Source organism: Falco naumanni, chromosome 12 (genome assembly GCF_017639655.2).
Source record: "Falco naumanni isolate bFalNau1 chromosome 12, bFalNau1.pat, whole genome shotgun sequence".
Lineage (NCBI taxonomy): Eukaryota > Metazoa > Chordata > Aves > Falconiformes > Falconidae > Falco > Falco naumanni.
The window spans coordinates 1,875,287-1,886,739 of NC_054065.1; the positions used below are offsets into that span (position 1 = coordinate 1,875,287).

General features: G+C 38.4%; 1 protein-coding gene across 4 annotated transcripts in view; it reads left to right on the plus strand.

Moving 5' to 3' along the window:
* Positions 1-9,555, plus strand: part of ACYP2 (acylphosphatase 2) — a 42,326-nt gene extending 32,771 nt beyond the window's left edge. For 2 of the 4 annotated variants that reach the window (XM_040612230.1, XM_040612229.1), the window contains 2 exons: positions 2,684-2,841; positions 8,600-8,719. In XM_040612230.1, the coding sequence (XP_040468164.1) occupies positions 2,684-2,837 (154 nt within the window). In that variant the 3' untranslated portion in view covers positions 2,838-2,841; positions 8,600-8,719. Of the gene's footprint in view, positions 1-2,683; positions 2,842-8,599 lie in introns of all 4 variants that reach the window. The other 2 variants (XM_040612232.1, XM_040612231.1) reach the window with 1 other exon arrangement.
* Positions 9,556-11,453: the final 1,898 nt, after the last annotated feature.

Consider the following 11,453-nt stretch of genomic DNA (forward strand, 5'->3'; position numbering starts at 1 on the left):
TAAAATTTAAGCAGACTATTAGCTAGTATAACCTACTTGGTATTTTTCTGAACGGTTGTGCTCTCTAACATTAGTACAACATTTTCCTGTTGTTTTAATTTGTATACTAAAATGTCTACTATGTTATATCACAGTTGGTTTAAAAAAAAGCTCCTTGAGATTGCAGGTTAAAAAGATGGGTGTAACTCCTTCCTTTAAGTGTGCAATTTAAATTAACAAATTAAATCATGTAAAGTCAGTGGGAAAAAATGGAGCTGAGCTAACTGAATGCTTAATAAGAAAATTTCAAAACACTTTAGCGAGCTATAAATAAAAATAAAATTCTCAGTTGTTACATGTTTTTCTGTCAACAGCATCCATTTCTAAAGGGCAGACACGTGTGTGTTGCAGTTATCTTTTCTTTAAAGGTAATTTGTAAGTCCCAGCATACACTTTGGTACTATTAGGCCAACTGATCAAGGTATGTGAAATACCAACACAATCAAAGGAAGTATTTCAGCTTGGAATTGCTACGGCTGAGATTTTTGTGACAATCTGAGGGGGTGGGGTTTGTTTTTTTACTATAAAAATAGACAGGCAGATGTTTTGTGCATTCGAAAGCAATTGTATATGTACTTCAACATGAGGAACAGCTGGACAACAAACTACCTAATCTGCTCCCATGCGGATGCTTATATAAGGTTCTTTGGAAATGGTCACTCCTGCATATTTTGAAGTGAGCCAACCTTTTAGCCTCTGAAATATTCAAACATTGGTATTCTAGGGAAAGGTGAATTCATATACAGTCACTGCAACGCTGAATATGATATTCTCACTCAGACTTGCTCAGTGCTCTAGAATGAAGTGCTTTAAAAATAGTAATGCTTCCCTTTTAAGATACCTCTCTTTTTTTTTTTTTTTTTTTTTAATTGGAAATTGCAGCTTCTCAGTGAGTCTTCTTGTGTTTCAGTCTTTTGTCTATCCTAAGTACTTTGTAAAGGAAGGGAGACTTCTGAGAAAAGTGGTAAGAATCCCAGTGGTGCTTGAAGGAATTTGCTGTGTTTTGGTCTGGTGTTATTTTTAGTTCTTGCATAATAAATTAATCTGTATTTTTCTGTGTGAATCTGTCTTCTGAGAATTGCATAGAGGATACAGCAAGCATGGTAATGTAAAATGTAGGGGCTGGGCCTCATGCAGCTTTTGTCTGTCTTCCTTGCTGAAACTTGTTACCAGAGAACAGAAAAGTGTTGTCTTCAAAATTCTTGATTGCATTTGTTATCTGGGCTTCCTTTACTATAGTGGCTGTTTTATTTTTACCAGGCTTATAATGAAATGGATTTTAAGTAAAACTGAATTGGTCAAGGTATGATGATTCATTATGGTCATCCAATAGGGTTAGTTTTAAATGGCCTAGGTAAGGGTTTCATTAACTTTTTTAGGTATAAAATTGATGGTCAGCAGCAATAGTACTTCACTCTTTGTTCAACTCTATAATACAGCTATTTGTTTTAAATACAGTTTGTGGGTGATGGGTGCTAGTCAGTTTCTAAGCATTAGAATGAGTTCATCTTTTCCAGGGGCCTGAATTGGTACAGCAACGGTTCCTCTTCACTTAAGCTTCCTGTGGCCTTAGATTTAATAGATGTGGAATAAGAAATAACTTCCAATTGCTTTCTGTATAACGGAGTGGGGTTAGCCAAAATTCCTAGTCTGCCTTGTGAGCCAAATTGTACCCTGTAGAGGCAGACATATTACAAGGGGAAAATACAATAAGCCTTTTAGCTGCTTCTGGCTTTCTGGTATGTTTACTGATTTGGGAAGATAGGACACAAGCTTAACAGGAAATTCTCTTTTGTCTTGTACTTTCTGTAGGTCAGTGTGGATATAAAAACTGTTTTGAGTTACTGAAATGGCTGAATCTGGTTTTACTTTTCATTTACTTCTTTACTCCTCTTTGTTGGAACAAATTTCTTCAACATTGCTTATTTTTTTCTGATAAGATCTATAAAAGAAGCCAAATGTTACTTGCCTAATATGGTTTAAACAAAGAGGTATTTTGATAACTTTTTAATAAAAATACACTTCTTATGATCTCATGTTTAAGTAAATAATTGAATTCGACTTGAAGTTTTCAAAAATGGTCAATGGGAAAACCCACAACAGATCTTTGCATTGTATACAGGAAAACTTCAGCCTTGGTTTCATTCATTCTGGGATAGTTCCTACTCTTTAAGAGGTGAAGACATTTAATATAGATTTGATATGAACAATAAAGTGAACTTGAGGTACATAGGGTTGAACTCTGTGCAAATGCAAAGTAGTAATGATCATTTTTACATGAAAAAATCTTGCCAATAACATACACAGTGTGGTGAACAATACCATACAAGTTTTTTCTCAAGTTTATAAATAGAAATGTGACACCCAAAGATGTATTTGGAGCTTATTCAGTATTGTCACACAATTTTTTTAACGTATCGGATTCTGCTGATTTGCCCTTGCTGTTGATATTACTTTCAAATCGTACCTCAAAGAAAAGCTCATCATATATTCTCTAGAGAAATACTGGCCTTGAGTGCAGCACGGTTTGATAGAAAATGAAGAAATATAAACAAATTAACAACATTCATCTGACAGCTGTGTTTAAAAATGCAAAGTCAAACACTAGTTTTGATTAAATATCTTTTCCCCCTTTCTAAAACAGTTACAGAACTTCTGCTAAATATTCAGAGGGCCAAGAAATTCCTGTTGTCAGGATGCCTGGAGGAGCTAGTGAACAGGCAGAAGCAGCAGCGCATGCAGTCTTCCCCACATCTACAGGCTCCAGCTCTATTCTGGGGCACCATGCCTACGCCTGAGCAGGTTGCTTCATTTCTAGCCCACCTACTTCTTGGCCTGTAGCCTTATACTACTGCTGGCATTCTCTTTTTCTTTTTTTGTTTTAATCCTCTGAAGTGACCTGTCACTTGGCTTTAATTTGGTGGACTGTGGTGGGGTCATCCTAATAAATGTGCTAAAATTTCCCTCCCTTCTCTTGGCCTTGTTCTCCTAGTGCTCCTTCCCCCTTCCTTTGCAGGTATCTATATGCAAAAGGCACAGCCATGCAACAAAGTGCAGACCCCTGATCTTGACCTAGTGTGGGCTGCTGCTGGCAGTGGTTTTGGTGGTGTATCAGGCAGCAGGCACAACAGTTTAAAAACCACCCAGTGCCCTTTGCCTGAAGAGGTGCAGCACAGAGGGCCCTTGAGCAGAGCTTTAGAGGCAGCAGCTTTATGGCTTAGGTGGCTTCAGGTTTCTACCCCAAGCTAGAAACTAGTTTTGAGAGCTAATGAAAGTACAAGGAACAGAGGATGAAAGCCAATAGGAGCAAGTCGACTGTACATATTGAGTCCTCTTGACCTAACCCTGCACCAGAATATTAGTGATTATTCCCAGGATTCTCTCCAGGATCCCTCGTGTATTTTCTTCAGAACCAGTTTTCTTCACCTTACTAAGACATTGATTGCTTCTGCTAAATTAAAATGCTAATTGTGGTATGTTTTTTCAGGCCACACTGATTCAAATCATGTCAAAAGCTGGTATTTTCAAACACGCTTCTACCAAGGTTTTTATCCTTCCTGCTACTTTTCTACAACATTAAACCCTATACATTTTGTTTCCAGATTCCTATTTTACTATTAGGCTCTGGCAGCAGGAGCAGCGGTGTAGGGGACCATGGAATGGTTCTACAGTTAGCTATGAGTTATCTTTACTATGCAGGCTACTAGAAGCTTTACCTAGATGTGAATTTCAGGTTTATAAAAATCGTTTTCAAGTAAAATGTTCCTAGCCTTTACAATTGTAGAGAAAAGGTTGAAAACAATGGCTCAGAAGCCAGACAGGAATGAAAAATTCCACATTTCTTATGCAAATATTTAAATATCAAGATTTATGAAAACTTGGCAGTACTGTTTAAGAATACGACAACGTTTTGGAGGTATTTTATAAATATTTGCAATCCTTGTCTATATGCTGTCACAGATGTAAATACAATCTTCAAAAAGCAACATTCTCCCCAGTATTTTATCCTAAACAAAGGGAAATAGAGTGTAAACAAACCAGTACCTTTATTTTCTCTCCTGCTAAGTAAAAGCAGACATTTCTCTTGTTCCACTGTAACTGACACTGTGGTTAAGGTGAAGAGAAACTTTCCTAAACTGTGCCCAGCTCTCCTGGTATCAATGCTGTAGGTCATTTTCAGGTCCATTTCTAGCACTATAGATGGTAAATTGCTTCACTCTCAGGATGGAATAGTTTGGATTTTTGCATACAACAAATGCAGAAGTGTCTGATCTGTATTGATGGTTCAATACAGAGTCTAGCACAGGAAAAATGGCATTGTTCTTTCACGTGCTTGCTTGGCATGCCTGCTGTGTAAAGATGCCAGCGCCTGCTTCTTCCTCCATCAGAGGTGCTGTTTCCTTATCAAAGCAGAAGATTTCAGTTGGAGAGTAATGCCAACCAAGGCTTTTATTTTAGGGAAATCAATATAGTGTAGATTTTAGTTAATAAATCTTACTCAGGGAAAACATAAAGCTACTCTACTGTCTGTAGTATTCAAAGTGCAGTGTTTTTAGGGCTGTGCTATCATTATCTTGTCTTACAGAGGTGAGGCTCCTTAAATAGTATTTCCAGGGAGCTCTTCGGAGTTTGACCTGGTCATGTTTCATTCTGACAAGTTAAGTTAGGCATCTTGCAAGAAAGATGCTTGCCTGGAAAAATATACACAGGCAGGCTACTTGTGCAAGGGTCGAAATCGGGATGGTGCAAACCCAGCTCTTCAGACGTTGTTTTCCGATAATATGTTGACTGGAGAGAGCCCGTTGCCTGGGTAACAAGACAGAGCCGCTTGGCAAGGTTTGTTTCAGTTAATGAAATGATAAAAGGAAAAGAATGATAGATATGGTTGTTTTAAAGCCCAAGGAGTAAGCCACCATGACTATGGGTGTAGAGCAGGCGGGTAGGCTGGGCTGGGAAGCTGTCTCTGGCAGGCCGTCCTCGCCGGGCTGAGGAAGGAAAGCCCAGAAGGCTGAGAGAAGGTGCTCCCAGTTGCTCCAGTAACAAAGCCTGGTGTGCCCGCTCTGCTTGGGAATGCTGCTCAGCTTGGTTTTGGGGTACTGGTGTGAGCAGACCGCCCAGGTGTGGCAGCGCACCGGCTGGGGTGGTTACTGGCTGGTGAGCTGTGGAGAAGCTTCCAGAAGGAGGTGGGTGGCCCACACTGGCTACAGCCAATTGTTGGGTGCCACCTGTCTGAATGAACCAGTCAGGTGGGTGTTCTCAGCCCTGTGGCGGGAGTGCCAGGAGCATTGCATGCTCTGAGGAGAGACCCCGGGGCACCACGGGACCTGCCTGGCTTCTCCCCCGCGCAGCGAGGTTGTATACCGTGTAAATCGTAAATCATGATTAAAGTGTGTGGGGGTCGGTCTAGTCCCCCCACTGCCAGCTTGAATGGTGAGGCTGGAGCATGGCCAAAGGCGGGTGCATGAACATGTGGTACTTCAGAAATAAAACATTGTAGGAAATAGCTCGTTGGAGATGAGCTCATGTTTCATACTTGAAGCAGCGTAGCTGTAAAACATCCTTTAAAACTGAAGAGTAAGCTATATACTGTCCTGTCGCAGAGTAAAGGAATGTCCTCGTTTGATTCAGACCTACCCCTTGTGACAAGTGAGGTGGAGGCTGTCTTTTCTCACTCCTGAAGAGAAGTGGGTAGCAGCAGTAAATGTTAAAATGGATGCTATAAATGGCAAGCTAAAAAACTTCAAAAAACTAGTAATTGTAGCTAATCTCTTACATACATTGGGTGATCTGAAATTCATGACAAGTGAAATAAAGCTAAGAAGGCTGAGTGAAGGAAGAGGAGAATACAGAACCTTTTCTTAATTCAGGCCTATTGATCTGAATACAAACGAAATATCAGAGGTGACATTTTCTGCTCTGTGGATAAATGAGGGAGCTGTAACTGTGTACTATTCCTTGCAAAGACTGATTTCCTGCTTTCTTAGCTTGTAAAAAAGCGTGCTGCTTCATACTGTTCAGTGAATGTTCTGTCTCGAGCAAAGTGAGGGAAGATCAATGAAGAAAGTCCTCTTGCAAAGTGTTAGCATCTCAATGAAGAAGTGAGCCCCTATAGTCATGCAAATCCCAGGTAAGGAGCAGTTCTGTCACACTTCCTTCTCTACTTCCTACATTAAGGAAGGAATAAAATACATGCATCCTATAGTTTCCATGGAGCTGAATTTTTTTATTGATTTTTTGTAATTTGTGCTTTGTCCTTATACATGTGAGAATATATGGAGTTGGCAATGAATGAAGTTTGCTCCGTGCAAAGCTTGCAGAGTTTCTTTGTTCATGCAGTGGAACTTGGGAATTGGAAGCAGCCATGGATGAATTTTGGTCTTGGGTCCAGTTGTGAAGGCTGAGCAAGGAATGTATTTCTTCTGGTTTTGTTCAGGTCAAGGTCATCTTAAAAATGAGAAGAAAAGGAAGCAGTTTATTTACTTGTGGATATCACATTAGTCTTCTAAAAATAGCACAGATTATTTTAAGTATTTCAAGTACATTTTCTTTTTTCTCACTCGAGGACATGCAACTGTATTAGATACTTTTATGCTAAATAAAAAAGGGACTTTTCTGATTTATTTTTTATTTTTTATAATACGGAGCAAAATGTACTGGTCTGTTATGAGACTTCTTTCCTTCTGTTGAAATATCTGGTCTGCACTGGGCTCCAGTGCAGAGTGGATAGTTAGGTTCTTGCCTTTCACTCATGTACTCCTATTCCTGTGTTACACTCCTTGCTGGAAAGGCTTCATCATCTAAAACGGATGAGAAGGGAGGTTGTTCACAACATGAAGCAAAGAACAAATGGTGTGAAGGTGTATAAGCATCTGATGGAAATATTTATTAATTTTAGTTGCTGTGTACTATATTAAGGCTTGTCATACTTTGAACATGAGACTCATCTGGTTTGTGTTTTCTAGGAAGTCTTTATAGAAAGACCCTCTATTTTAGTGGTCAAATAGGAAAGAGCTCACATAGCTTTTTGACACTGCAAGACTGTAATCCACCAAGTGTTCTCCTAGGGTTACATTTCAGAATATGTGAGTAGAGGACATACCTGCTTTCCTAAGCATATCTATTTCTTCCTGATCAAGAGACTGTGTGGAGTTTCAAGAACAGTGTTGCTTGCGTAGGTTCTGAATGCAGGTGTGGAACAGTCTGTGCTAGTGATGAGACCAGTCTTATGAAGGACTAGCATGGTCTGGAGAAAATTACTTGTCTCTGCTAACCAGATAAGACATTTGAGACGTCTTGTGGTGTTATGCAGTGTCAAATTGTCTAAAAAAATCTTTGTCACATAGGGTTTCTAACAACATACATTTCTATATATAAGGTGTGTTTTATTTACTAGCTCAAGGTAAGCAACCTCTATGCACAATTCTCATTATAAAGACATCAAAATTAAGTCCTGCTGCAAGAATATTGCATTTTAGAATGCTCAGTGTGATTTTGCAAAGGATTAATTACCTGTTAATAAGACAGCTTTTATGGTCTTACATTGAAATGTGAATGAATAATGACATTTTCTAATACTAATCACAGTTGTGTATCTCTACCAGTTTATGCTTCATAAAGGTATTTATGTGGAAATATATTTCTCCTGAAATAAGGTATACTAAAATACTTTCTTTTTTCAATTTCTGAGACTTTACTACAACAGAAAATGCTGAGAAAGTATTTCTGGTAAATAAACCTCTCTAAGCAGTGTTGTGTGCTGCACTTGAAGTGTTATGCACCTCTGTTTATCACACAATAGCTTATCACTACAGCAAATTAGCAAATTGCTGCAGGGATAGGAATATAGTGGATGTGCATGTAGGAGCAGCCATCATACTGTCAGCTTCCAGCCTTGGTTACTTTATGGTAATTTGTGTTCAATACAGTTTTCTCATGTGCTGTGGAAGAAGGCAAGCCCCAGAATAATTAGAGATTGGATCATAATACAAATACATGCAAAATCCCCACTTAAGAACGCTTGTATAAAATTCAGTATTTATTACAATTTAATATTGCTTTGACATAATTTTGATTTTTGTTTGCTTTATGTCTTTTTGGTGGTTTTGAACTTATTTTCATTTCAGTTTCCACTTTTTTTTTTCATTGTCAAAGGGCAAACTGGCTGTTAATTATTTTTTTTCATAATATTTTTCAGTTATGAATGGCTTTAGGTCCTTGCTATAAGTATAGTATTGAATCTGCAAAGGTGCTTGTACCTGTTTTAATGCTATTAATAAGCACTTAAGAGGGATCATTACTGTAAATCTGCTTTAGTGTTTTATCAGATGTATTTTGATGTAATATTATGTAATGCTCTTTGAAATGCTGATACTTTTTAAATAGTTTGTTTTGCTGTTAATGGAGAAAGGGAAGCAAAACAGAAAAGAACTAAACATATTTCAGGCAGTTATCTCACCGGAAGGCTGCTTCTTATGGATCTTAACAAAAAAAGGTGTGACAGGACATGAAATCCCACATGTGCCGTTCTTCATATGCTAACCCTCTCTTATTTTTCTTGCAGGAAATCATGGCTGAGTAAAGTTGGAAGCCCAAGTTCTCGCATAGATCGAACAAATTTTTCCAATGAAAAGGAGATTTCCAAGCTTGACTTCTCAGGATTTAGCACTAGATACTAACAGAAGAAAACATCACTAAGCACAAAACGTTTCTGCTGCATGAAATTTTCTGTGCCTCCTTACAGTGTCACAAGAGCATTTGGATGCTTTCTGTGCTAGAGATAATATAAATGGTCCCTGTTCACATGAAGTAGGAATTCTTAGTTGATGTAATTGAACGTTTAACACCATGAATGTAAATAGCTAGTCTCTAAAATGCCAACATATAATTTATTGCATCTTGAAAGCTAGATAAATGGTTAAAAGTGTCAGTGATTATTTGTGCACAATGAGACTTGTTATATATAACCATATGGCATCTAATCTTTACACTGTGATTCATAATTTTGAATGAAAATAATGCATTTCTGTTCTACTGTTTGTAATCTCACAAAAAATACTTAACTACAGAGCTGGACCACAGATCTATTGTGGCAGCTCTGTATTATAGATCATGTTGTTTGTGATAATTAAAATATAGTGGTAATTTAAATATATACTGCCTTAAACTAAGATTATCTAACCAGCTCTGGTTTAAAGTTCTCTATAATAACGCAGATAAGTCTTCAAACAAGATGATGAAATGTATGATCTCTCACCCCTTATTCGTCTTCTACCTACAGCTTGCATATGTACTGACTATAAAGGATGTTTTGATCATTTTGCTCTTTTGATGTTCTTACTAACATTGAAGATTTCAGTTATTTTCCTTGTGGATGCGTATTTGCGCCCTAGTTAAGAATGTGTGTTGGAACCTGACTCAATGTGATGCACCCGCCATATATGAATGATATCAAGTACATGGAAGGTCCTGAGAAACTTGAGTTATGTGGTTACAATAAATACTGGATAATTCTTTGTAGTATTGGATCTAGTTCTCATATGTAGTGCTCTTTTCACAGGCACCAAGTAGTCTGTCAGGGCCGGAACAGACCTGTATCCTCACTTCTAGAGTAATTCTGTGTCAGGATTAGTACATACTGGAAGACTTTGGTTAGATCTCTGATGTATCCAAGCGGGCACCTGTGTGATGCAGCAGTACTCCCAGTTAACCAAGGTTGGTGTGTTCATGCTGTGACGGAGGCTTACACTGTAAGTCCCTGTGAGGCGTGTGTGATAATAAAGCACATGAATACTGCAGGAATGTGACACGTGGCCTCAGGTTGGCTCAGGCATGGGCAGAGCCTGGGCTGTATCCTTTAAGAATGCCCTTCATGAGGACATTTAACCTGGTATTTCTGCTAGCTGCTCTGTACCCTTGCTAAGGATAGGTAGTGTCAATTTAGGCAACATCCTCAAGTCTGTGGTTAACTTTTTTTTTAATTTCAGGAAAGGACTTAACTTAAGCATTGTGCTTTTTCATCTGTGCAGAGCAAGATGTGCATAGAAGGGTATTTCAACTGACTACTAGATTTATTTTCACTGGGCCTTTGTGCATTAAGCAGTAAAATCTCCCCTCTAGAATTTGCAGGAGTTATTTATAAGTTGTTATAGTTCAAACTGCTCTTGACTTCTGTGATTATACACAAGAATCCTCTGTTAAAGTGTCAATAACTCTTGGTCAACTTGAATGGTAAATGGCAAAGTTCAAGTGTAGCGGTAGCTCAATAGCTGTTACATCCTCTCTGAAAATTGTATCCTGCTGAACAGTAGTTTGCATTTTCCTTGAAGCTACCTGGCAGGAGATACCCCCTCGGTCAAAGGCTTTTCCAGCCAAGTTGCTTTGCTCATATTTTGAGCAACAAAGATAGAGAAAAGCAGAAAACAAATGGGACATTAGATACACAGGAAGAGCAGCCAAAGATGAAATTCTTTTGTTGATGTGTTGACATGGGTGGAGCTGGATGCTTATGAGGACTCAGTAATTTTACCCTGACTCCACTAGAAATGCAAGGCTTGGGGAGGGGGAGGCAGCCATCTAAAGTGCTCATTTTATGGGAGAGAAAATGTGCAAGTAGAGAACTTTCTCAAAGTTGAAAGATGAAGAACTGTGTCTAACTTTCTGACATATTGAAAATCAAGAAAATATTTGAAGTTTTGATATGAGCTCTACACCAAGGACTTTAGAGTGCTTTTGCCAACCTAGTAGTATTTTGGCAGAAGTTATTAAATATAATTCCTGTAATATGTGGCCTGTATACTGTAGGCTAGATCTCTTGTTGCATCTATGTCACAAGGTGGGGTTTTGTTCTATGTCTGTGTGATAACACTTGGCATCTGCTTTTATGCTTGATTTGAGTCTATTTGATGAAGAGGTTGATTCTGGAATACATCTGTAACCTTCCTCTTTGTTTGTGAGTCAGCAGTACTGATGTTTTCTGTTTTTAAATGCACGTCCCTAACATCAGTGATATGACAAGGGGCAAAAAATACATGCAGGTTCTCTAGTGAGTTTAGCTCTGAGTGTTTTTGACATTCAAAACTAAAATACATGTACTTTGTGTGGTGCCATCATGTATTTAACAGTTTCCTAACAGTAATAAATAAATTGCTCACAGTATGCTTTTCATTCTTAGAAGTTAAGGTTTTGCTGAGCAAATAAGCATTACATGTGTGTTGATGTTTCCCAGAAACCCTGGGCAGTTTTTTTTTGGAGGAGAAGGGAATAAGTATGATATTCCATAGCTTTAGAGTTTTGGAAACTCTTGTAGCTGGTTGTACTTCTAACATGGAGAATTTTCTGAAGTGAATAGAGTTCCAAGGGGCAAAGGGATCTTGTCCATTATGCTTTCTCATTCTAGCTGAAGGTGGCGGCCCAAG